Source organism: Chenopodium album, chromosome 4 (genome assembly GCF_948465745.1).
Source record: "Chenopodium album chromosome 4, dcCheAlbu1.1, whole genome shotgun sequence".
NCBI classification, from domain to species: domain Eukaryota; kingdom Viridiplantae; phylum Streptophyta; class Magnoliopsida; order Caryophyllales; family Amaranthaceae; genus Chenopodium; species Chenopodium album.
Genome location: NC_137837.1, coordinates 34,417,627 through 34,444,298, shown reverse-complemented (window position 1 = coordinate 34,444,298; position 26,672 = coordinate 34,417,627). Strand labels below are relative to the sequence as shown.

The following is a 26,672-nucleotide window of genomic DNA, read 5'->3' as shown; positions in this document are numbered from 1 at the left end:
GTGATCAGTGTGTTCTTTGAGTAAAATTATATGTTCTTTACATTATAACTTATGTTATTTAACATATGTTGATAAACATATATGTTTTTTTGGGTTTAATAATACAAAGTATGTTCTTTGACTTTGGCGTGTATGTTCTTTAAAGTCGTAGTGACGTCCAAATTCTATTTTTATTATCATATGTCATATTTAAATTACTTTTATTATCGTATGTTCTTTGAGTTTGATTAGTGTGTTATTTAGGTATTAACTATATGTACTTTACAATATAAATTATGTCCTTTTAACATACCCGTATGTTATTTTGAAATTTGATATTGAAATCTTAAATTATTTTTAATTGAAAATAATATTAGAGTAAAAAAAACTAAATTATTATGGGAAGTTGAATTTTTTTTGGAGAGATAGAAAACTATTTTTTGGGGAAATGATATCTTTGGTAAGGATTTTTTAAGAGGTGATCAACATTGGCATGACTCGCATCCCAACCCGATCCGGCCCGAAATAGGGTGGGTTTGGGCAAACCTAAAAATGCATTTTTAGTTAAAACTCGAACCAGACTTGAAAAAAGCCCGAAAATCCACTACTTTTCTACGGGTTTGGGCATGAGAAATTATGATATGGCCCAGCCCTACTCGATTTTTTATCACCTCTAAATTTTTACCGCTAATAATGTGTAATTTTTCAGAAAATTTAATTAAGATTTTATCTCATCCTTTTTATTATATCTTTATGTTCTTTGGTAATGCATGTTTTTGTCAAATACAAATATGTTCTTTGTCAAATACATGTATGTTCTTTATGAAACACAGGATGTTCTTTCTGCCTTTTTATTTATTTATCCGGGTGTACGATCCGGGTGTACGATAAGCACTATACACCCGTGTGTATAAACCACGGATTATTTATAGTAAAAGATACACCAACAATGACATAAGTGATCTTCTAATTTCCCATACTAAACCGCTTCTGAAGTTTGAAGCTAACACCCCCTTTACAAAAATGCAAGTGGCAAATTCTCATTTATCCTAGCTAACACCCCCTTTACAAAAAGACACGAATGGGTCCTCACTCTTCACACAATAAAAATATCCCTTTATTCTCCCCACCTTAAACGTGGGGTCCGCTCTAGGCTATTTTCGTCAACTTCTTCTAAGTTTAAATAAAACCAATAAAATTAAAATCAATCCCCCCCGAAACGTCCAGTCTTTTTGAGACACCATCGAATCAATCTTCACTCTCTCTCCTAATCTAAACCGTCTATTTTCTCATCCAACGGCTTTCTTTTAGTCAGGTAGTAGTTTATTCGACAGTAGTTTTCTTTCTTCTTCCACCACTACTAAACCCTAAAAAATGGATATTTCTCTTTCAGCCTCCTCTTCTCCCCTGTTCTTCTTCTTCACCCTTTTTTCTCCCTCACAACAAAATTAATTTTCCAAAAATCCTAAAAATATTTCAAGATTATCCCATTTCTTTTAGTAAAATCTCGACCCATCTATACAAAATTATCTTTTTTCGAACAATATTCGTTCACTAATAACTGGGTAATTTAAATTAATATTTTTTTTTTGATAATTTATCGTGAGTGTTATGATCTAGATGGCCGATTTGGAAATTTTTCGGTGATAATTTGGTGTTAATTGAAGTGAATTTAATTGGGTTGTTAGTTGTTACATGACCCATGTGCTGAAACAATCGTCATAATCGAAGAGTTGGTTGGTTGATCGAATCGTTGATTTGACTCAGTGAGTTAACTCGGAGGGAACGAGGTTTGAAATCTGGCGCCGATGCCGTCAGTAGAGATGCGGCGTTCGACGAGGGTGTTTGTTCCGAAGGCGAAAGACGGTGAATTGGTTAGGGTTTTAAGGTCAGGGCGTCGATTGTGGGTGGAATCTGCTGATGTTAAGCAGCACCGAGGAAGTAAAAATGGGGACGATTGGTTTCCAATGATTTCCAATGATAGTGGCAAGTTTAAGCAACAGAAGATTAATGGTTGGCATGATAGCTCTGATCCAATGGATGTTGATCATGATGCGAAACTGATTCCGATACAAAGACTGCAGCCTGAGCCGGAGCCGGAAATTAATCATAGATTGCCTAGTTTAAGAGATGGGAGTTATTGTCTTAAGAACAGAATGTTTAGGAATGTTTATAGTAGGAAAAGAAAGCGTTATAATGTGAGGAGTTTGACGGGTTTTGGTGATTCTGATAGTAAGAAGTTTGGTTTGCATTTTGTGAGAAGGCAAAGGAGAAAAATTGGGCAAACTAAAAAGAAGCAAGCAGATGATGTAATTGAAGGGTATTATGATCAAGGGTTGTTGTCGGTTTTCGTCGATTTGTGTTGTGATGGGTGTTCGTTGTTTTCAAGTGTTTTGAGTTCACTTCTTAGGTATTTGAGTAAAGAAAGAGTTGGTTTAAGTGAGGTTTCAACGTTCCTGGTTTCCAGCCCGGTTTCGCCTGTTTTTGCATCGTCTGGCATTCATTTCTCGTGGGTATGTACTGCATTTTTGTTTTTGTTTTGTTTGAGAATATTTTGAATGCTTAACTTTATGATTGGTGTGAAATATTGTTGCTACTTCATTTTAGCGTTGATTGGATGTGTTTAGTGATGTTTAAATGTTTATTTTTATGCCTGTGTAATTGTTGTTATCTTTCAGAATTGTGTGTCAAACAAGATCAAAGGTGTATGCCGAATTTCTGGGGTGAGGCAGTTTATAGCAATGTTTACACTTGACTATACAGCTGCTCCCTTGTGTTTTCTGCACCTACATGCAACAATGTTGTTTAGGTCGGTGCGCCTGTCTTGTTTATGTTGGTACGATTTTGACCGAAAAAATGAGAGTACTGATGAAACCCTTACATTCCTCAATGACCAGAATGAGAGTCCCCCTGACAGATTAGTTGCCCCTGCTAAAGATGAGTCCAAGGATATGAAGTCTATAAATTCATCTCCTGGGGCTAGTAAGTTATCCAGTCGAAATGTGCAAGGTAGGATAGGGGTTCTTACACGAAGTGCTTCAAAGAGGCGGAGGCGGTCGTTAAGGAGTCGGAGGGCTAGAAACCCGTTACCTTTCGTTTTGCAGAAATCGCCTGGACCATTAGTATCTAATTATGTTTCCAAGAAAAAAGCCCACCCTGCATTACCTTTAGCTTGTAAACAGGAGCTTCGGAGGTCTGTTCGAAAGAGTTCTGTGAGTGAAATTCCTGTGCAAAAGCCGGACCTATCAAGCTTGAATGTGGATCCTGATTCACAGTGCTGTACTGCTAATGTCCTGATTGTAGAAGCAGACAAGTGTTACAGAGTTGAGGGGGCAGAGGTCAGATTAGACACCTCTGCATCAAATGAGTGGCTTCTTGCCATTAAAACAGATGGGACAACAAAATATTCTTTAAAGATTCAGAAAGAAATGAGACCCTGTACAACCAACCGTTTTACTCATGCTGTGATTTGGGCATCGGAAAATGGGTGGAAACTAGAGTTTCCTGACCGGAAAGACTGGGCAATGTTCAAGGAACTCTATAAGGTATGTGGGGAAAGGAACATTGTACCAACGTCCCCTGGTGTAAAAATTATCCCTGTACCTTGGGTATGTGAAGTGACCAATTCATGGGATCTCCCTGGTGCCTTTGTTAGACCGGAGTCATACATTCGAACAGCCAATGATGAACTATCTAGGACTTTGTCTAGGAAGACAGCGAACTATGATATGGATTCTGAGGATAAAGAGTGGCTAAGCAAGCTCAATAGTGAGCTGGAAGCATCAAATCATCTTTCTGAAGAGAGCTTTGAATTAGCAATTGATTCTTTTGAGAAAGCTTCTTATTGTAACCGGGAGGATGTCAATGATGACATAGCAGCTGCTAGATTGTGTTTGGATGTAGTAGCTATTTCGGATGTAGCTGAGCAGGTACATAGATATTGGATGAAGAAGAGGAAGCAAAAACATGCCCCGCTGATTAGAGTTTTCCAGGTACATGCTGTAACACAATATTTCTTTGTACATGTATTTTGACTAGTATGTGCTCAATACAGGTTACTTCCCTTTTTACAATGAGTCAAGCTTTTTAGTTGCTCAGCCTGTGATTAGATTGTGGTGAATTTTAAATATCTAGCCAATTGCTCAGAAATTTGGATGTGTTTCTTTCATTATTTGTTTCGTCTACACTAGCAACAATGACAAAATCTGTAATTTCAAATACTCCTTGTGTGTGTGTGCGCGCGCGCGCGTGCGTCCGCGCTTTATTACACCAGGCTCAAATTATATTGATCATCCCAAAAGCAATCAGAGTGAACCTGACTGTGTTATTAAACCTAGGATTATCACTTAAGTGCAGTTCTTGCTCATAATTTAAACATGGATGCAGCACATAGCAGTTTTTCTGCCTCTGGAGAATATATTTCTGCAAACTAATATTTCATCCATTAACATGCTAATGATTTTGGCTATTCCCCTCTGTACTCTGTAGTGTCTGTACCCTTGGGAAATTATAAAGACGAAAAAGGGATTCATGCTTGTCACGACCACCCCACAGCCCACCCCCCTGCCCTTGCGCGAATTAAAATACGTAAGTGAAACATTGATGCGTCAGTTTGGCTACCTCCTCCCTCCCTAATTCATAAAGATAAAAAAAAAGTTTGATGTAAACCTCTCTCGACTGTTAGGCAAATAAACAAATGCGAGCTAGTTTTTCTGCTGCAAATTAGCAACTTTTATCTCATGATGTATCCTCTGTTCTGTGTTTTCTTACATGGAGTTTTGTTATGACAGTTAAACCAACCCACGAGAGCACAATTGATCACAAAACCTGTGTTACGCAAGAAGAGATCCCTGAAACGGCAGACTGTTCAACCTATGCATCGAGGTCGAGGCAAGGATAGTAATGTTCTTCAAGGTATTAAAATCACTTCATTGCTACTGGCACTTGAATTTTCTAGCTTTTGTATGAGAACTCTATTGATTTTTTCAATGTTTAAATTTGATTAGTGATAGCTGCTGAGCATAATGCTGGAGAGGAACAAAGCGCGGTCCTTAGAATACAGGAAGCAATAGCTTCGGCAGACAAATCTGTGGAGCTAGCCATACTTAAACGTCAGAGAGCACAGCTCCTGATGGAAAATGCAGATCTAGCAATGTATAGAGCTACAATGGCTCTAAGAATCGCCGATGCTGCTGCTGAAATTTTAGACACCCAGCAAGCTGCTGATCATTTCCTTGAGTGAAGGATAACAAGATTATAGGTCTTAGAGATGCTAATTTTAGAGGGCATTTTTTTCCTTTTTTTTTTTAAAAAAAAAAAAAAAAATTTCTTTATCTGCATAAAAGAATTGCAGCCTTCGACTGCGGCTGTGTTTTTTGAGGCATTTGGTTGGCCTTTGGAAAATGTATTGTATTTTTGTATAGTATCAATTTTTTTTGTTGGGGGGCTGTTTTTTCATCTTCTTATGTACATTTTGTATCTTTGTTATGACGCCCTGTAGTCTATATGTACAATGGATTCAGTTGGTGTCTTTGAAAAAAAGAAGGTAATGATCATCGAAAAAGTAAAAAAGTTGGGGGGTAAAGTCTGGTTCGTTTCTTTGTATATTTTTCATCTAACTTTAGAAAAAAAATAATACTTAGGGCCTGTTCTGTTCCGTTGAAATTCAGCTCAGTTCAGCTCAGCTCAGCTCTTAATTTATGTCTAATGATATTGCTAATGATATAAAGCCAAATTTCATTCTTTTAAGCTCTTATTACAACGACAACATCAACAAAAACAATAATAATAATAATAATAATAATAATAATAATATTATTATTATTATTATTATTATTATTATTATTATTATTATTATTATTATTATTATTATTATTAACAACAATAATAATAATAATAATAACAATAATAATTGAAATAATAATACTAATAATAATAATTAATAAATAATAATAATAATCATCAATAAATAATAATAATAATAAATAGTATATGTGTTTAAAATGTTTAGAGGTTTCAAGTTTTTAATATATTTTCCATACATTTTATAATATATTTTCCATACATTTTATAATTATAATTATATAGTATATTTTTCGTAAATATTTTAATATGTACATTTGTATATACACATATGTATAGTAATAAATAATCAATAAATAATCAAAGATCACTAATCCGTAGTTAAAAATCACTAATTAATAAGTTAAGTTAAGTTCAGTTCAGTTCAGTTCAGCTCAGTTCAGTTAAGCTCAGTTCAGTTCAGTTCAGTTCAGTTCAGCTGAGTTTAGTCAATCGGAACAGGCCCTTAAGCTAATTTTCACCGACCTGTGAGTATGTTTAGTTTACCTTATTTATGTACTTCCTCCGTTGAATTAATATTGCAATAATAGATTTTTTACACTATTCATCACTCTTGTTTGACCATATAATATAATTTATACGTTAAGCAAAATATAGTCATGTGGGATCTTGTTGGATTCGTCTCATAATATACTTTTATAATATCAACTTTTTATAATTTTTATGCTTATACAATTATAGATATTTAACATATAAAATGTGTTTTGGGATGCGTAATTTCCTCATTGTTGTAATATTAGTAGAACGGAGGAAGTACTAGTTTTGGGGGGAGCCCTAATTTATCTATTAGATCAACAAATTTTGTCAATCTATGCTTACTTGCTTAGTCACTAATACTCATGCTTAGTTACTGCTTGCTTAGTCTTCAAAGTAGACATTAATATTCCATTGAAGCTTCAACCTTCCTTCCACCAACACCACAATCCTACCATGCCGACACCATCCGCATCACCTCCTCCTTCCACCGACACCACCTGCATCGTCTCCACCCTTCACCGAAACCATCATCTTCTACCGATGACATCACGAAGGCTTCACCGCCATATTAAAAGAAATCCTTATGTTAAAAACGTGAAATTAAGGGCATGGTTAAGGGGTGCTATCCTCCTCCATTAATGTCACCTTTGGAGCTTCAATTTCCGTCGGAAAATTTCAAAAATTGTCATCCATTTATAACAGAATTAAAAATTAAAAAAAGGACGTCGTATCGTGCTCACCAACAATGCCATTTTGCTGGTGGTTGCTGACAACAGGGGTGTCATAGTAGTGGTTATTGTGGTAGCCGCGTTAGGGAATGAGGCTTGGTGTTTATGGTTGTAAGTTTGTTGTTCACATGTCAACAGGAAGATGGCGATGGTGACACGACAATGGGGATTTGGCAGTTTTGCCTAATCATGCTCATGCTTTTACCAAATTGTCCTATACTTAGGGCATGTTCTCATATGTTCTCATTGTTGTAATATTAATAGAACGGAGGAAGTACTAGTTTTGTGGGGAGCCCTAATTTATCTATTAGATCAACAAATTTTGTCAATCTATGCTTACTTGCTTAGTCACTAATACTCATGCTTAGTTACTGCTTGCTTAGTCTTCAAAGTAGACATTAATATTCCATTGAAGCTTCAACCTTCCTTCCACCAACACCACAATCCTACCATGCCGACACCATCTGCATCACCTCCTCCTTCCACCGACACCACCTGCATCGTCTCCACCCTTCACCGAAACCATCATCTTCTACCGATGACATCACGAAGGCTTCGCCGCCATATTAAAAGAAATCCTTATGTTAAAAACGTGAAATTAAGGGCATGGTTAAGGGGTGCTATCCTCCTCCATTAATGCCACCTTTGGAGCTTCAATTTCCGTCGGAAAATTTCAAAAATTGTCATCCATTTATAACAGAATTAAAAATTAAAAAAAGGACGTCGTATCGTGCTCACCAACAATGCCATCTTGCTGGTGGTTGCTGACAACAGGGGTGTCATAGTAGTGGTTATTGTGGTAGCTGCGTTAGGGAATGAGGCTTGGTGTTTATGGTTGTAAGTTTGTTGTTCACACGTCAACAGGAAGATGGCGATGGTGACACGACAATGGGGATTTGGCAGTTTTGCCTAATCATGCTCATGCTTTTACCAAATTGTCCTATACTTAGGGCATGTTCTCATACGTTGAAATTCAGTTCAATTCAGTTCAATTCAGCTCATCTCAGTTCAGTTCAGCTTCTAATTTCCTTCTCTTATACAAAATTCATTTCAGTTCAGTTCAGTTCAGCTCAGTTTAGTTCAGTTCAGTTTAATTCAGCTGAGTTTAGTCAATGAGAATAGACCCTAAATGAAGGAAAACCTAAAATGCCTTTATGATTGACAATTTTTGTTAATCTATTAGATTAACTTGTATTTCCTCCTAGTTTTGTGCCCGGACAATGTCTAGGTTGTTGATTGAATATGAAGATAATTTTTTTTTTTTTTTTTTTTTTTTAACCTATGTATCAAATTTTAAAATGTATCACCGATACAAATAGTGTTATATAAAAGATGTATATCCCTTTTGATTTACGATATTTAGACGTACAATACCATTTATTTATGTTAGACTACAATATTTATTACAGGAATATACACTATGCTATTCAAAATTTTTACTCATGGATGATAATCACTTGACAATCATTCTTAAAAAAATATATATAGTATTACTGCTTATAAAGTTGTGAATGATTTTGGGAAAGAGTATAGGGTATATGGTAGCTTTTGAAAGTGACACAAGTATTTCATGTTATTGGATGATATATCAAGGATAAGTTGTCTTTAATATCTTTAATTGTACTCTTGTTTGATAGGCGGGTAATACGACTGTCCATAAGGTAGCTAAATGGGAGATTGATTATAAAGTACAATATAACAACAGGTTTTTAACTTTATATTATTAGTTGATTTAAATAATTTTAATTAAATCTCATTTTAAATTTCCTTTAAAAACAAATTTCATTAAATAAATCATTCCGTAACAGACTTACAAAATATTTATTGAAATTTATATATATATATATATATATATATATATATATATATATATATATATATATATATATATATATATATATATATATATTTACTGTACATAAGAAATGTTAGAAGTTTATTAACTTTTAAAAAAGTCTAAAATTAAAAATCATAATTATTAAAATAGATCGTAATTGTACAGGATAGCTCCCGCTGAGCTATCACCGGACTCCTAAACTGGCTCATGGGGTGCGCACTCACCGCTGGAAGAATAAACAGAAGGGCTCATCAGCCCGACAGAGTCAGCCCGCAGGATGACCAAGTAGGACTCTTCACAAATGAGATCGTACACCTATAAATAAGGGATAAAATACAACAAAAAAGAGGTTAGACCCATAAGTTATTACACTCTCTCTATCTTTCTAAGTACATTTTCTCTTTCTAAACACATTATAACTTAAGCATCGGAGGGGGGGGGGGGGGAGTGGTTCCTCGAGCCACCCCCGAGGACGGTTCACATGTGTTACCCTGCGCAGGTCATCGACGGAATAATTGGCGCTAGAAGGGGGGGGGGGGGGGTAGAATCATCTTACCCGAGGTTCACCAGCTGAGCAAGGGACTAGTTGACAGAACGCCATGGCCGGAGAAGATTTTGGAGCTTCAATTTCTGTCGGAAATTTCAAAAATTGTCATCCATTTATAACAGAATAAAAAATTAAAAAAAAGGACGTTGTATCGTGCTCACCAACAATGCCATCTTGCTGGTGGTTGCCGACAACAGGGGTGTCATAGTGGTGGTTATTGTGGTAGCTGCGTTAGGGAATTAGGCTTGGTGTTTATGGTGGTAATTTTGTTGTTCAACACGTTAATAGGAAGATGGCGATGGTGATACGACAATGGGGATTTGGCAGTTTTGCCTAATCATGCTCATGCTTTTACCAAATTGTCCTATACTTAGGGCATGTTCTTATACGTTGAAATTCAGTTCAGTTCAGTTCAGTTCAGCTCATCTCAGTTCAGTTCAGTTCAGTTCAGCTTCTAATTTCCTTCTCTTATACAAAATTCATTTCAGTTCAGTTCAGTTCAGTTCAGTTCAGTCGAGTTCAGTCAATGAGAACAGACCCTAAATGAAGGAAAACCTAAAATGCCCTTATGCTTGACAATTTTTGTTGATCTATTAGATTAACTTGTATTTCCTCCTAGTTTTGTGCCCGGACAATGTCTAGGTTGTTGATTGAATATGAAGATAATTTTATTTTTTTTTTTAATTTTTTTTTACCTATACATATCAAATTTTAAAATGTATCACTGATACAAATAGTGTTATATAAAAGATGTATATCCCTTTTGATTTATGATATTTGGACGTACAATACCATTTATTTATGTTAGACTACAATATTTATTACAGGAATATACACTATGCTATTCAAAATTTTTACTCATGGATGATAATCACTTGACAATCATTCTTAAAAAAAAATATATAGTAATACTGCTTATAAAGTTGTGAATGATTTTGGGAAAGAGTTTAGGGTATATGGTAGCTCTTGAAAGTGTCACAAGTATTTCATATTATTGGATGATATATCAAGGATAAGTTGTCTTTAATATCTTTAATTGTACTCTTGTTTGATAATAGACGGGTAATACGACTGTCCATAAGGTAGCTAAATGGGAGATTGAGTAGTAGAAAAGATGCTATTTGTAACGCCCTATTAGTAACTGGCGTATTTTATGCTAGTTACGAAAGCATCAATAGTAACCGACTAAGATAATGCCAGTTACAAATTTCATGACATTAGTAACCAACGTAGTAAATGTCAGTTACTAATATGTGGTTTATCATTGTTTGAACTTTTATTAGTAACTGACTAAATAAATGTCAGTTACAAATATTAAGTCAAAGAAACTTTGACTAAAAAGTTTGTAACTAGCTTACAAACGCCAGTTACAAATATTAGGTCAAAGAAACTTTGACCAAAGCATTTGTTACTAGCTTACAAACGCCAATTACAAATATTAAGTCAAAGAAACTTTGGCCAAAAAGTTTGTAACTAACTTACAAACTTCAGTTACAAATATTAAGTTATTGGAAACATTTTTTTTTTAATGAAAGGAAACAATTTCTTGTTGGATTTTTTTTTTTAAAGAAAGGAAACAATTTCTCGTTGGATTTTTTCTAAAGGGAATTTCTTGTTGAAATCTATATATCTAAACCCTTCTATAATCTTTAATCTTTCTTTATCTTTAATTTTTAACCTATATAAAAGGCCCAGACACCACTATTGCACATTTAATGTTCCTTATGAACAGGGAAATAACGTCTTTGCCCTCTGCCCCTTTGTTGAGTTGCCCAATTTACCTAGGTTAGTTTTGTCTTTTTGGTCTTTAACGTGTGGCTTGTTCTTGGTTTTCCTTTTGTCGTCGTCTTTGGCCCCTTCTTTCTCTTTCCTGTTTTTCTCATTTCCCTCAATCTTTTCTCATTTTCCTTTAACCTTCTTCCTTAAATCGCCAAAAATGGCATCAATCACCGCTCCGTTTCCCTCTTTCCATGGCTAACGCTAGGATTTTTAGTTCATCAAAGTAGTTTTCGAGCTTTCCCTTAGCCATTGAAGCGGTTACTCAAGTAAGCATTTTTTTTTTCCTTTTTTATTGCTGTAATTATCGAATACCAGTTTCTCAATCTAAGGTTCATTATAAATATAATTGTCAGTTGGGCTCCTAAATTTGATATGAACCTTCTCATTATAGGCAACATAGAGAAAATGAACTAGTCTAGGCAACGTAGAGAAAATGAACTAGTCGCTATTGTGATGGCTTTGAAATTGGGTAGAGCTGAATTTCAGAACTGAATGTAGAGCTGAATTTCAGAACTGAATTCAGAGATGAATTTCAGAACTGAATTCAGAGCTAAGATTCAGAACTGAATTCCTTAATTCATCAGCTAGTTTCTCAGTTACTCTCTGTTTCTCATCCTTGTGTTGTATCTTCAGATCTGACAGCAAATCATGGAACGAACAGTGGACATCCTTGCTAACAAGGTAACATTTTTATATGATTCCAGCTATCAGTACAAATATTACCTTTCCTTATTTAGCTTTGAACGAATGATTGATTTTTTTTTCTTTTTTTTTTTCTTCTTCTGTGGGGGGAGTTGTTAGACTTGACTGATCCATGAACTTACATTGTACACAAATCTAGGTCTGTTCTTTGTCTATTGGCGGAATACCTAAAGACAAAGCCCCTTATTTGACAGGAACATTAATGCTTGAAGCAGGCTTTGAAAAGCTTCATGTATTCCCAAATTTTGTAGGTAGCAGAGTTCCGCATCATGGGTATTGCTCTTTGTGGCCTGAAAATAGATAAGCTTGAAGTGTCAAATGTAGCGAATCAGCCTTACAAGGGTTTCATAGCTCTAACTCGTGCAGGGGAGTATCAAGTGAGGTCATAAACTTAAAAGGCTCTAGATATGAGCCCCGAGACCTTGGGAAATGACTGTGCAAAGAACATCTGCCTTCTTGAAGCTTTGCTGAAAACAGGGTCTTTCCTCCTCATATCTCATCTTAATCATTCATTGGACCTTGGTGCTAGGAATTGCATGATGTCTGTTTTTCAATTTGTGTGAGCCATCTTTAGAGCTTTTGGTTGTGTTAGTTGATTTATTTATTTTATTATGAGATACTTGTATCATGTATGTAGATTTCAAAAGGAAATAGAGATTTATAGAGGTTGAAAAGTTCAAGTTCTGGCTCTTTTATCCTTCTCTTCTTCCCTAATTATCATTGTAACCCATTTGACGATGGGTCGTTTTGTAGGATATACTACTATAATTGTATTCGAACCAAATATTTATATAAAAAAATTATTTATTTATTTGTAACTGGCGTAATCTAATGCTAGTTACTAAAAGTATATTTTAGAAAAAAAAGGGTTTTTCTAAGCTATACCCCTAAGGTATTCGAGTTTCTAAGGTGTACCCAAAATTTTTCAAGTTTCTAAGTTGTGCCCCTCAACTCACTACCATTACTGAATAGTACCCTCCTTGGGACTTCCACGTCACCTAAAGTTAACTATAAATTTAATAGAAAGATGATAAAAAGGTAAGGAAATGGTAGGAGAAAGAAATCTTAGCCACCGCAACCCTAATAATGAAAACTGGTGCCACGAAATCACACTCTCAAATAACTTTTAAGCAACTAATAAGGGTACATTTTAGTATTGATAAAGAGTTGAAGGGCACAGCTTAGAAACTTGAGAAAGCATGGGTACACCTTAGAAACTCGAATACCTTAGGGGTATAGCTTAGAAAAACCAAAAAAAAAAAAATATATTCGTAACCGGCGTTAAGATTTGCCTATTACTAATAATACCCTAATTGTAACCGGCTTAACTTAGTGCCAATTACGAATAGTATGTTTTCTAACTTGGAAAATAGACTTTTTGTAACTGGCATTAGGTTAAGCTAGTTACGAAAAGTACATTATTTGTAACTAACATTAGCCGGTTACAAATAATTTTCACTAGTTGTAACGGTAGCATTCGCAACCAACAATGCCAGTTACAAAAAGTCAAATTCGCCAGTTACAAATAACATTTTTTCTACTAGTGATTGATTATAAAGTACAATATAACAACTGGTTTTAAACTTTATATTATTAGTTGATTTAAATAATTTTAATTAAATCTCATTTTAAATTTCCTTTTAAAACAAATTTCATTATATAAATCATTCCGTAACAGACTTACAAAATATTTATTGAAAATTATATATATATATATATATATATATATATATATATATATATATATATATATATATATATATATATATATATATATATATATATATATATATATATATATATATATATATATATATATATATATATATATATATTCACCGTACATAATTAAGAAATGTTAGAAGTTTATTAACTTTTAAAAAAGTCTAAAATTAAAAATCATAATTATTAAAATAGATCGTAATTGTACAGAATAGCTCCCGCTGAGCTATCACCGGACTCCTAAACTGGTTCACGGGGTGCGCCCTCACCGCTGGAAGAATAAACAGAAGGGCTCACCAGCCCGACAGAGTCAGCCCGCAGGATGACCAAGTAGGACTCTCCACAAATGAGATCGTACACCTATAAATAAGGGATAAAATACAACAGAAAAGAGGTTGGAACCATAAGTTATTACACTCCCTCTATCGTTCTAAGTACATTTTCTCTTTCTAAACACATTATAACTTAAGCATCGGAGGGGTTCCTCGAGCCACCCCCGAGGACGATTCATGTGTGTTACCCTGCGCAGGTCATCAACGGAATAATTAGTGCTAGAAGGGGGGAAGGGGTAGAATCATCTAACTCGAGGTTCACCAGCTGAGCAAGGGACTAGTTGACAGACCGCCATGGACGGAGAAGAAATTGTACAAACACCAACCTCTAAGGCTATCGAAGCCAACCAAACACCACAAAAAACAGCGTTAGTAACTCTTGATTTAAAAGGATCAATTGAAAAACCCAAATCCAATATCTCTAAGAAATCTAATCCTACTAGATTGACGTCTGCTGCAACGAAAGCGGTGGCGAAGCTAGTGGACCCGGTAGGTTCTATCTCTTCTTTTAAGTTCAGAATGCCATTGACAGGAACGAGCAATGAACCCATCATTTCAACACCAATAACCTAGAAACTGCAGCCCGTCAATATGCCAACCATCCTACAGAATCTCTCTAAGTAAGTAAAGAGCAGCTTGCAGCCATGACAGCAGTCCTTACCAATTTCGGTAAAGGGGCAGGCTCCCTACCAGTAGCTATAGTTACAAAGCTAGCCGTAAAGAAGGCGACACCTATAATTCTCACCCTGGAGCAGAAAGAGCTGGGCTAGCTGAGGAAGAAGGTGCTAGAACTAGAAGCTCAAAATCTGAATCGAGAGTGGAGTGTAGAAGAGGCAGCCCAAGATAAAGGAAGCCAAGAGACTAGAGTCGCTCACAACAGCTCACCGACCTCTGAGCGAGGACTAAGTCTGGATAGGGAAAAACGAGCATGGATCCAGGTGATTCTAGATGATTCCCCATTTTGCAAGGAGATTCTGGAAGAGCCGATGGAGAAAGTAAAGATGCCCAGTTGTATGTACAATGGTAACACAACACCTAAGAACCATGTTTCGGCGTTTGAAAACCACATGGTATTGTACACTATGACAGACTCAGTCTGGTGTAAGGCATTTCCGCCGACCTTAGAAGGGTTGGAAGCCGAGTGGTACGGAGCCTATAGGAGTTTATAGGTACTATAAAGCGGAAAATAATGAATCATATACATAAAGCACCTAATCCCAAGATCGCATGCGTAACACACAAGACACATAATAATACATTTGAAGCGTGATCTCCACGAAGCTAATCGACTGGAAAATCAGGGAGAGAATAGAGCCCCAAGCATTTCTCCTCTACTTAGTCCACGAGCTTCAAAAAGCCGTCCACCAATACTAGATTGGTCGAATGAAAGGGAAAACTACGATCTTAATGGACTAACTGTAGACACCCATTAATGTCTCCCCAAAACCAAACCCAGTGATGAATAATTTTCACGTCGAATCATAATCGAATGAAGTGAAAGTGTGGAAAGTCCAGTGTTGCGGTTAGTTTTTATTTCTTTTCTTTCTCTCTGTTTTTGAAAACTTATTTTAAGAAAACAACCAATCCAGTTTAGTTTGATCCATGGAAAGGGTCCAATAATGGTGTAGTTGGGTCGGATTCAAAAAGAGCTTTCCAACGATATATTATAAGCCCAATTCTGATGAATAATGAGGAAGTTATGGCCAAATTACTAAACTGGGCCCGGTTTGATCTTTATATGCGGCCCAATGATCTAGAGGAGGGCTTATTATTGATTTATCATTCCTAATGCGATTAGGATTGATGATAGTCTTCTAGAATCTTCTAGAAGGTTCTTTTGAATCCTAATTTGATTAGCATTGATAAATTGACTTTAGTTGACTTTTAAGAGTTTTAATTAGAATAAAAGAAGTGTTTTTAAGGAAAATACAGTTTTACCCTCTCGTACGATTAAATTTTATCAAAATAAGAAAACGCGTGGAAAACTATTTGCAGCGCCATACGAGAGCTCTGTCGTCTGGCGACAGGCGCGTGTTTGGCGCTGCAGTCGTGTTTTATTCTTTTCGAAACTCTGATTCGTTTTTTATCATATCTGGCTGATTTTCTCTATAAATAGCCTCCTAAAACCTCTGTTTTTAATAATCAATTATCAATTCTCTCCCTTTTTTCGATCACCAACTCTCATCAGGAAATTCTTGATTACTATCTCTCTCTTTTTTAAACTAGCTTTTCTCATACAAACTTCCACATTCACAAGATCTAGACACACCCAGCTTTGTTCAAAGTTGCCTTCGCCCTAGACGTGAAAGGTTTTAATTTCTGAGGGTTTGGTCCCAAATCTCTCTTTCAATTATTTAATTTAATTGTTGATTTTATATTTTCCTCGAAGTTACTAACGTGTGTATTTTGTTATTAGAAAGAGATATGAGGCATCCAAGTAAGTGCTTCAATTGTTTGCATTAATATTATGATATAGAAATCATGTCTAGGTTATTATTTTGATTCCTAGTATCATGTTTAGGGAAAAGGTTATAATATCAATTATGCTTATTATGATTTATATGATGCTTCCTATTCTCTTTCCTAATATTCATGTTCGTATCATGTTAGGGCTATATATTTGATTTTTATTGTTTAGTGACATGCTAGGGTTTGTTATTAATCTTGTCAGTATCATGCCTAGGATCTTGCTATTATTATGCTTTAACATGATTATTTTCATGATTGTTATTGTTATGAATATTATTATTATTATGATGATTATGATTATTATTATTATTATTATGATGGTTTATTATGTTGCTTGATATTTATTATTATTGCTTGATCACACCTTTTATGCATGTTTAAAGGGAATTGGTACTTGTAATCACGCTTAATAAGATAATTAGTAATCTTGTTTAGGGTTAATTTGATTATAATTCAAGTGATCGCCAATAATAGATTTATTTGTACATGAATATTCAACCAACATAGATAAATAGGTTTAGGGTTAATCCTATTGATTGCATGTTAGTCAGAAAGCGTACATGAATACGATCAGAATAAAGTAGAGGCCTATTATTAGGGCTGGTTCAATCTCTTTTAGGTTGGATTTGTACCTTCATCCCCGAACTTTCAGTCATGGTTCCAGACCTATTGGAGTTAACTGGATCTTTAAGGGGTGTAATCTTCACCCTGTGAACGGTTTACAAGTTCCTAAAACTTGTTGGCGACTCTTTTGCTCTATCTTCCTTCCCTTTGGACGCCACCATGCTTAAGTGTATGATCACAGTGGGGTTGAAGTTTTGGGCAATGATCACAGTGGGGTTGAAGTTTTGGGCGACTCCACTAGGGAGGATTTCTATTTTAATTCCTGAAATTTATTTCGGCAATGATTTAGAATGAGTGGATGAGACTTGAAAAGTTCTAAGTATTTCATGTGCGTAATTTTGATTAACATTATTATCATATGCATAAAAAAGATCTCATTGGAAAGACAATCCGTAATGAGTTAAAAACATAGAATTTTTACACGTTGGAAATTTGAGAAATATCTTTCACAATTAGGATCGAAATAATGCTGCGCGAAACTGGAAAATTTTATCGAGCACATAAAGCTGCTGAGGCATGTAAAAACTGGCGTCCAGAATCAGAGTTTGTCGCCAACGATATGACTCTGTCGCTAGGCGACACTTTTATTGCCAGGCGACAGAGCCATATTGCGGCGACAGCCTCTGTTTGCTGGCACCAAGTTCTTTCAATACCGAGCCAAAAATATGCGTTCTAATTTTGATCAGTTTTTAGCACTGTTTGCTCGATCCTACTTCCTGATTGAGTTTTTCTCACTTTTTTAAAACCCATATGTGTTCTACATATGGGCATAACCCTCTGGGAATTCATGCTTCATCTACCTGATTGAACACTCTGTGCAACAAAGGTACATCCGAGAATGTTGAATTCACCAAACCATGGAAGTGAGTTTTTAACTCGCGGTGTCCCATCCACTCGCGCCAACCCTTTAAAAGTTAAGGCTTCTGCGCGGTGCATCCGGACAATTAACCATGGACCCTCTTTGACTAACCCATATCCCGAACTTTAGAGAACTAGAGCCATGGTTAGGTTTCAAACTCATTGCATCATATTGTGCCTACTTGACTAATTGTGCATTATTTGTTCTGCATACTCTATGTGTTTTTCCTAACCGTTTGTTTGACTTATGTTTAAGTCTAAATAAACTGATTAATGACTAAAATAACTTTGCCTAATTAATTAATTAATTTGAGTAATTAAAGTCTAATAATTTAATCGGAATTGACTTAGTATGACTTTAGGCATGTCCCGTAGAATTAAAATACTGAAAACAGTATGAGATTAACACTCCAGCAATGGCGCCACGATTTGGGCTGCAGCGCAACACTATGATGTGCAATGCCTGGAGACAACTCTGTCGTATGGCGCTGCACTGCAGAGTGCGGCGACAGTCCTGTTGCTTTGGCGACACTTCAACATTTTGCTCGAGTTATCACTATAAGTCTAATTAAACAGTTTGCTAATCAATTCGATTATTTTGTTAATAACAGTACCTCTGTTAAGTCCTTAATTGAGCCCAGTCGCATAGTCTAGCCACATGGTCTTACACAAGAGTCAAATCATGTCACAGACACTCACTAGTATTAGCACACACTTTATATATGTCACCATGACCATGTCTTAGGTTCATGCATGAGTCGGTTTTTTCCGTCATTTGAGTTGGGGGTACATTCTATTCCTAATTTTTTCATACCTCCCCATCTACATGATTCCTCCATATCACAATATTCATTCTTCCAACCTCCTTCCATCTATTGCATGTTGACTAAAGTTTGAGTCAAATAATTAACAGTGAGTATCCCCAATTTCCCTTTCCACAGTACTTGGTCAAGGAGAGAAGGACGATTAATTAAGGATAACACATTTGTTCAAGTTCAACTTTTTGATAAACCAGTGAGTCGGAAACGGAAAGCTAAGAAGATAATGGCAAGTCAAGAAGAAGTCAATGAACTTAACAAGAAAATGGCTAATGTGATTGAGTTGTTGAAGGCTTTAACCCTCCAAATCAATGACCCTGTGAAGCAACAACAAATGGAGCTCATGAAAGAGAGCTTGAGCAAGATATCCAATGACTATAAATTCCAGGTCATTAGCTCACAAGGGGTCTCGGTGGACAAGGAGCTTCTTCCGCAGAAGTTCAATGCCACTGACATCCTTAAATTCAAGGCAACATATAATCCTTATCTTCACTTAAGAGCCTTTGAAACTATAATGAACATTAAGGGGATTGATAGGAAAGTCTTTCATTCCTTGTTTTCCTTATCTCTTGAAACCATTTTCAAACAATGGTTCTTCTCCCTTGACAAAGAGAAAACCTCTACTTGGGAATCGATAGTAATCACTTTCATTGATAGGTATAAATGCAATATTCAAGCCAAAACCGATTATAGACAACTTGAGATGCTAAGACAAAAAGAGAATGAAGGCTTTACTTCTTTCTTTAATAAGTGGAAGGAAACTTCCGCTAAGATGATTGAGGTGCCAAATGAAAAAGAATCTGTAAGGATGTTTATCAAGAATCTCCAAGAGAAGTATTCGAAGCATTTAAAATATCAACACAACTTGAATACTTTCAAAGCCTTCTATGACATAGGCATCGAGATCGAAGATGACCTCGCAAAGCAAAAAGCTACTAACAATAGTAACCACAGTGGCTGGAAAGGAAAGAAGAATGACAATCTTTCTTCTTCCAAAAACACCCATTCTAGTAACAATGTTAGTACCTTTGATCTCAGTGAAGTTTTAGCCGTGGATAACCAAGGATCTAAGAAGCAACTAAGGAAAGACTTCACCCCCATTGGGATGAGGTACGATACTGCCTTCGATCGAATCCATGCTAAGGGAATCATTACTCCCATTGGACCTATTCTAGATCCCGCACCTGAAAAGAGATTGCCTAGTTGGAATCCAGATGAACACTGAAAGTTCCATCAAGGTAGGGGTCATACTACTGAGATCTGTTGGAAGCTAAAGGAGGCTATCCAACATTTTATCGATAATGACAAGCTTCCCATGCCTCCAGCTAGCAAGAAGAGCGAGTGATGATAAAGCAAACGACACAGGACAGAGGCGAGCTTCAACGACGAGATTTCGTGACCTCCTCTTTTCTATTTCTTTTATTTACCCTTTCCCTAATAAGCCTAGAATAGGCACCTTTTTATTCTCCTTAGATTTATTTTGTAGGATCATTATTTCTTCTCCTTTAATAAAAATGAGCATTTATTTTCTTGCATATGATCATTTCATTACATTGCATTAAAAAAAAAAAAATCCATGTCAAACTAAACACAAGGTATACCAATGATTTGATGCACCTGCACATCATATCACCTTTCACCCTTCAAATATGAAATTCTTTTTTGATAAACCACTTTGAGCCTCGTCTAATGATAGACTTTTCTTTCTTCAATCCACATCTACCTTACCTTGGGATGGTGTGCAACTTATGCAATTTTCAATTTCATAAAAAGCTTGAGTGACTTCAAAAGATTAAAATAGCAAAAATTAATAATAAATAAATAAATAAATAAATAAATAAAAGTTTATAAAAGGGCCAGTGTTCCAATGTCTTTGATATGAAAATATCTTTGATAAGAACACGTCTCGGATTGCGTTTCTTATCGAGTGCTCGGTACTGTGCCTGAGAAACATGAATGCCAAGTGAGTTATAAACCGCATGATCGGGATTGCCCATACTCATAAAAATAAAATGAATGCAAAAGCAAAAAAGAGAGAAAAAAAAAGAGCTCAAAAGTGAGAAAACTCAAGAATACAAAGATTCAAAAGCAAGGTTGCAAAACTTGGGGGCTTATCTAGGGTCTTGAGCCTTTTATCCCCTTCTTCTTCAACCTTTATCCTAACCACGTTACAACCCTTCAAAAGACCTATTTGAGGTATACACACACTTGTGCGAGGTTCGGCTAGAGCTATGTACGACCTGATTCCTAACGGATACGTAGGCAACCTCACATCGAGGTGCGGCCGTAATAAAAATGCATTCATATTCACATTCACACACTCACACCATGATCATATCAAGGGATCCCCTATGCTCATCCCTATCCATTTAGAGCTAGACCTGGGGGCTTGATCCCGACATTATTAGCTTACCCAGCCTAAGAGTCACCACCATTTGACTCTTTTCAAAATTTTTTTTCCACATACTTAACCCTTGCGGCCTAACTTTAGTGTCACTATCACACACTGCACAAATATATGACCAAATAGTCCTTCCCTTAGGAACCCTTTGTCATGAAATTTTAACACAACGCTAAAGCATGCCTCGTCATATCAACATCAATCATCATTGTATAACGAAGTATGAAGTGCTTAGCCTCCGCGCCTACGTTACCTAAATATTTTCATCAAAGATAGCCTAGAATGAATTAATCCTTGCACCTTGAGAGATAGTATCAAACAACATTTGACTAAGCTCATTCAACATGCACCTACAAAAACTTCGCTTCTTTCCTTTTTTCGCATCTTTCTTTTTCTGGAGAAAGTCGGTACCCTCCACAAAATTGACGGAAAATTTTTGCTTTTTTGCATTTTCGAGTTGCACGATCACATTACAATGCACACACGAGTCATGTACACATTGAGTCATGTCGTGTTATCACATTGAGTCAACACTATGCACACACGAGTTACACAAAGTGAGTCATCATTAAGTCAGGTTTATACCTTAAGTCATGTCAAGTCGATGAGTCAAGCAACACTAAACCTTAGGTCAACCCTAAGATAATTAAAGATATGAGCAAAGTCCTATAGTAAAAAAATATAAATGCAGGTACATCCCAGCAAGCAAGAACATTCCCGAATATTTCGAAAAACCGCGAATATGACACATGAGATCCTTCCAAGATGAGAGGAGTTTAAGCAAAATTACACAGGTCAGTAACTTAGAGATGAAGAGCTTTAATTTACAAAAGATTTGAGCGGATTTGGTTGAAAGGAAATGACCAAGTTCAAAGTTCAAAGCGAAACCGAGCAACGAACAGCAGTAGCAAGGGCAAAATGGGGAAGACCCGACTCCAGCGCCAGACGACAAGGGTGTCGCCTGGCGACAGAAGAAAAGCGCGGCGCCAGATAGTTCCAGCGAGTGCTGGTGCAGCGACACAATGTGTGTCCCCCATATTAGATTATGCGGACCTCACGCAGCAATTTCCGGGTTCCTTGGTACGCCAGTTAGCCCGTATAAGCAATTTGACATGATTAAGTAGTCGGCTTGATTACAATCACATTAAGTGATCGACCTGATAGATGATCATCTCACTTAGCTTAAAGGGCCTAAACATTGGATCATTACAAAGACACCGACATAATGGTTATAATGCAAAGGCACCAACATACTGGTTCACAATTCAGAAGCCCCGACAAAATGGTTCATAAACAGTAAAAGCACCGACATAATGGTTCATAAAGAATTCCTAGGATGAAAGATTTTCACAAATCGATTTAAAGCCTTTAAAATCACAGAAATAGTTCTTGAAAAAGGATTTCCAAAGATGGAAGGGTTGATTTGAAGATTTAAGATGACGAAGCTTTCAATAGGGGGCTTTAAGATTTAAAAAAGGTCTCTCGCTTGGATTTAAGAAGGACGGTTTGAGGTGAAGCGACCTTCGATAGCTTTCACTATGATTGAGAAGGTTATTATTTGATTTGCGGAAAGAACGATACAAGATGAAGTGGTCTTCGACATCACTCACTAAGATTGTGGAAGTTGTCACCAAAGATTTGAGAAGATAGCACGAGATGGGCGGTCTTCGACGACATTCGCTAAGATTGTGGAAGTTGTCATCAAGATTTGAGAAGATAGCACGAGATGGGCGGTCTTCGACTGCATTCGCTAAGATTGTGGAGGTTGTCACCAAGATTTGAGAAGATAGCACGAGATGGGCGGTCTTCGACGACATTCTCTAAGATTGTGGAGGTTGTCACCGAAATTTGAGAAGGGCGGTGCGTGATGAGGCGGTCTTCGATGACTTTTGCTATGATTGGGAAAGTTGTCACTATCATATCATCAAAGATCTTTTTCTCAGAGACGCGTGGGCATATTATTTAGAAGCTCTTTGTTCAGAGAAGCGTGGACATATTAAAAAGAAGCTCTTTGTTTAGAGACACGTGAACATATCCAAAAAAGCTCCATTGTTCAGAGATGAGTGAACATCAAAACATCAAGATGGCGTTCCCTAGCTTGTGGAAGGTTGTCACAACAACAAAATACAACTATCCGCTTACTCTTAGAGACGTGTGCTCGATGGTGCAAGATACGTGTTTCTTAACTCTCATATCTGTTTAACTAACGCTAGTTTGCAGATATCGACGTTACAAGAATGATTTAGGATTGCAGAACGTTCTGAATCATTCTTCGTCCCTATCGCTACTTTGACTTTTGTTTTCGAAACTTGCATTTCTCCAAACTCAGTCAAAGTGGGGGCTTCTGTAGACACCCATTTGTGTATCCCCAAAACCAAACCCAGTGATGAGTACCTTTCACGTCGAATCATAATCGAATGAAGTGAAAGTGTGGAAAGTCTAGTGTTGCGGTTAGTTTTTATTTCTTTTCTTTCTCTCTGTTTTTGATAACCTAATTTAACAAAACATCCAATCTTGTTTATTTTGGTCCATGGAAAGGGTCCAATAATGGCGTAGTTGGGTTGGGTTCGAAAAGAGCTTTCAAACGATATATTATAAGCCCAATTCCAATGAATAATGAAGAAGTTATGGCAAAATTACTAAACTGGGCCCGATTTGATCTTTATATGCGGCCCAATGATCTAGAGGAGGGCCTATTATTGATTTATCATTCCTAATGCGATTATGATTGATTATAGTCTTCTAGAATCTTCTAAAAGGTTCTTTTGAATTCTAATTTGATTAGCATTGATAAATTGACTTTAGTTGACTTTTAAGAGTTTTAATTAGAATAAAAGAAGTGTTTTTAAGGAAAATACAGTTTTACCCTCTTGTATGCTCAAATTTTATCAAAATAAGAAAATGCGTGGAAAACTATTTGCAGTGCCATACGACAGCTTTGTCGTCTGGCGACAGGCGCGTGTTTGGCGCTGCAGTCGTGTTTTATTCTTTTCGAAACTCTGATTTGTTTTTTATCATGTCCTGCTAATTTTCTCTATAAATAGCCTCCTAAAACCTCCATTTTTAATCAACAATTCTCAATTCTCTCCCTTTTTTCAATCACCAACTCTCATCAAGAAATTCTTGATTACTCTCTCTCTCTTTTCTAAACTAGCTTTTCTCATACAAAGTTTCGCATTCACAAGATCTAGACACATCTAGCATTGTTCGAAGTTGCCTTTGCCCTAGACGTGAAAGGTTTTAATTTCTGAGGGTTTGGTCCCAAATCTCTCTTTCAATTATTTAATTTAATTGTTGATTTTATATTTTCCTTGAAGTTACTAACGTGTGTATTTTGTTATTAGAAAGAGATACGGGGCATCCAAGTAAGTGGTTTAATTGTTTGCATTAATATTATTTTGATTCCTAGTATCATGTTTAGGGAAATGGTTATAATATCAATTATGCTTATTATGATTTCTATGATGCTTACTATTCTCTTTCCTAATATTCATGTTCGTATCATGTTAGGGCTATATATTTGATTTTTATTGTTTAGTGACATGTTAGGGTTTGTTATTAATCTTGTTAGTATCATGCCTAGGATCTTGCTATTATTATGCTTTAACATGATTATTTTCATGATTGTTATTGTTATGAATATTATTATAATTATGATGATTATGATTATTATTATTATTATTATTATGGTTTATTATGTTGCTTGATATTTATTATTATTGCTTGATCACACCTTTTATGCATGTTTAAAGGGAATTGGTACTTGTAATCACGCTTAATAAGATAATTAGTAATCTTGTTTAGGGTTAATTTGATTATAATTCAAGTGATCGCCAATAATAGATTTATTTGTACATGAATATTCAACCAACATAGATAAATAGGTTTAGGGTTAATCCTATTGATTGCATGTTAGTCAGAAAGCGCACATGAATACGATCAGAATAAAGTAGAGGCCTATTATTAGGGCAGGTTCAATCTCTTTTAGGTTGGATTTGTACCTTCATCCCCGAACTTTCAGTCATGGTTCCAGACCTATTGGAGTTAACTGGATCGTTAAGGGGTGTAATCTTCACCCTGTGAACGGTTTACAAGTTCCTAAAACTTGTTGGCGACTCTTTTGCTCTATCTTCCTTCCCTTTGGACGCCACCATGCTTAAGTGTATGATCACAGTGGGGTTGAAGTTTTGGGTAATGCTTGAAATATTCCCTAAACTAACCGACCACCACAAACCACCACCACCATAAACTACCACAATCGGCGTCTAGGGAGGAGGAGAGTGCCGTGAGAGAGAGAGAGAGAGAGAGAGAGGAGTTTGAGAGAAGTTGGTTTCATGTTTGCTAATTAGGGATTTCTACTTAACAGTAAAACTGTTATGTGGAATAACTTAGGCACCTAGTATACTTATAACCACATTATAATTAGACTAGGTTAGGAAGCCCGAAACCTCTCTAAAACCTCCTTATGGCATCCCCCAAATCTTCATTTATCTTTGCCCCCTCAACCGGGGTAATTTCATCGGACGACACTGATGAGTGTCATTTTTGGCACTCATTTGATCCTCCTTAGGGTGAAATTCATGCTATTTTATAGCTCTTTTCCTTAGTGTTTCCTTAGTTTTACACTTTATTTCCTTAGTTTGCACTTAGTTGATTTTCTATTTTTATGCATTTCTTGGTTTATTTTGCTATTTTCTCTTTTATTTGTTTGTTTTCGTTCATTTTTCAGGTTAAGATCATAATCCGAGGATTCCCGAGTCTCCTTCCCAAGTTTTACATTGTTTGAGATGCCTTTTGCCTACCATTAGAAGTTCAAGTTTGAAGGAATGCAAGGTCCAAGTCTTCTAGCTAGTGCATTCAAGTAGTGGGGGCCCCATTCTTGGTATTGAACCCACCGTGGAGGCTATTTAAAGACTGCCGCCTTCCGTGTTCATCAACATCATCAAGTGGAGCGCACGAGGAAGAGCTCATTTGAAGGTGAAGGAGGCTGCCCTGCTCCTAGGCGCGGGCGCGCGCGACCATAGCGCGGCCGCGCAGCCTGGTGGCGTGGGCGCGCCTCTCTGGGTCTCTGTTCCATACCATTTTATGCGCGGTCGCGCATCCACCTTGGAGATGGCCACGCTTGTACGGGTCTATTTTGGACGATCTAACTAATTTCTCTTTGTTAGTTATACTATATATAGACTTTCCTTCTGTTTTTAGAAAAAGAATCCAATTTAGAGAAAATTAGAGATAGTTTTAGAGAGAGAAACTCTAGGTTGTAGAGAGAGAGAGAGGTTGATGATTGATGATTCTAAGTACAATTTATATTGATTTCACCAAAGTTTGTAAGGATTTCTTTTACTTTAATGCAATCTTTAGCTTTTGATTTCAATTGTTTTATTGATTGTTCAAGTTTGATTAATTTAGTTTGATTAATATGATGATGATGAATTTGTTGTTTAGCTAAGTTTTGTTCTTGATTTCCATGGATTGTGAGTAGTGTTCTTGCTAGGGGAATGGTGAAGCATATATGAGTAATGGATTGATGCTAATTG

The 26,672-nt window shown here is 36.3% G+C and overlaps 1 protein-coding gene and 1 long non-coding RNA gene across 2 annotated transcripts; both read left to right on the top strand.

Annotated features, from left to right (window-relative positions):
• Nucleotides 1-1,223: 1,223 nt before the first annotated feature.
• On the top strand, nt 1,224-5,436 carry LOC145629088 (uncharacterized). The gene is made up of 4 exons (XM_081681581.1): nt 1,224-2,492; nt 2,658-3,971; nt 4,770-4,893; nt 4,986-5,436. Exons 1-4 carry the CDS (start codon nt 1,788-1,790, stop codon nt 5,219-5,221), a joined length of 2,379 nt encoding a protein of 792 aa, XP_081537707.1. The 5' UTR covers nt 1,224-1,787; the 3' UTR covers nt 5,222-5,436.
• A 5,760-nt stretch (nt 5,437-11,196) lies between these two features.
• LOC145626922 (uncharacterized) lies at nt 11,197-12,722 on the top strand. Its single transcript, XR_014111182.1, has 3 exons — nt 11,197-11,475; nt 11,843-11,890; nt 12,163-12,722. It is a non-coding gene; the product is annotated as an uncharacterized LOC145626922 (long non-coding RNA).
• The last annotated feature ends 13,950 nt before the right edge of the window (nt 12,723-26,672 follow it).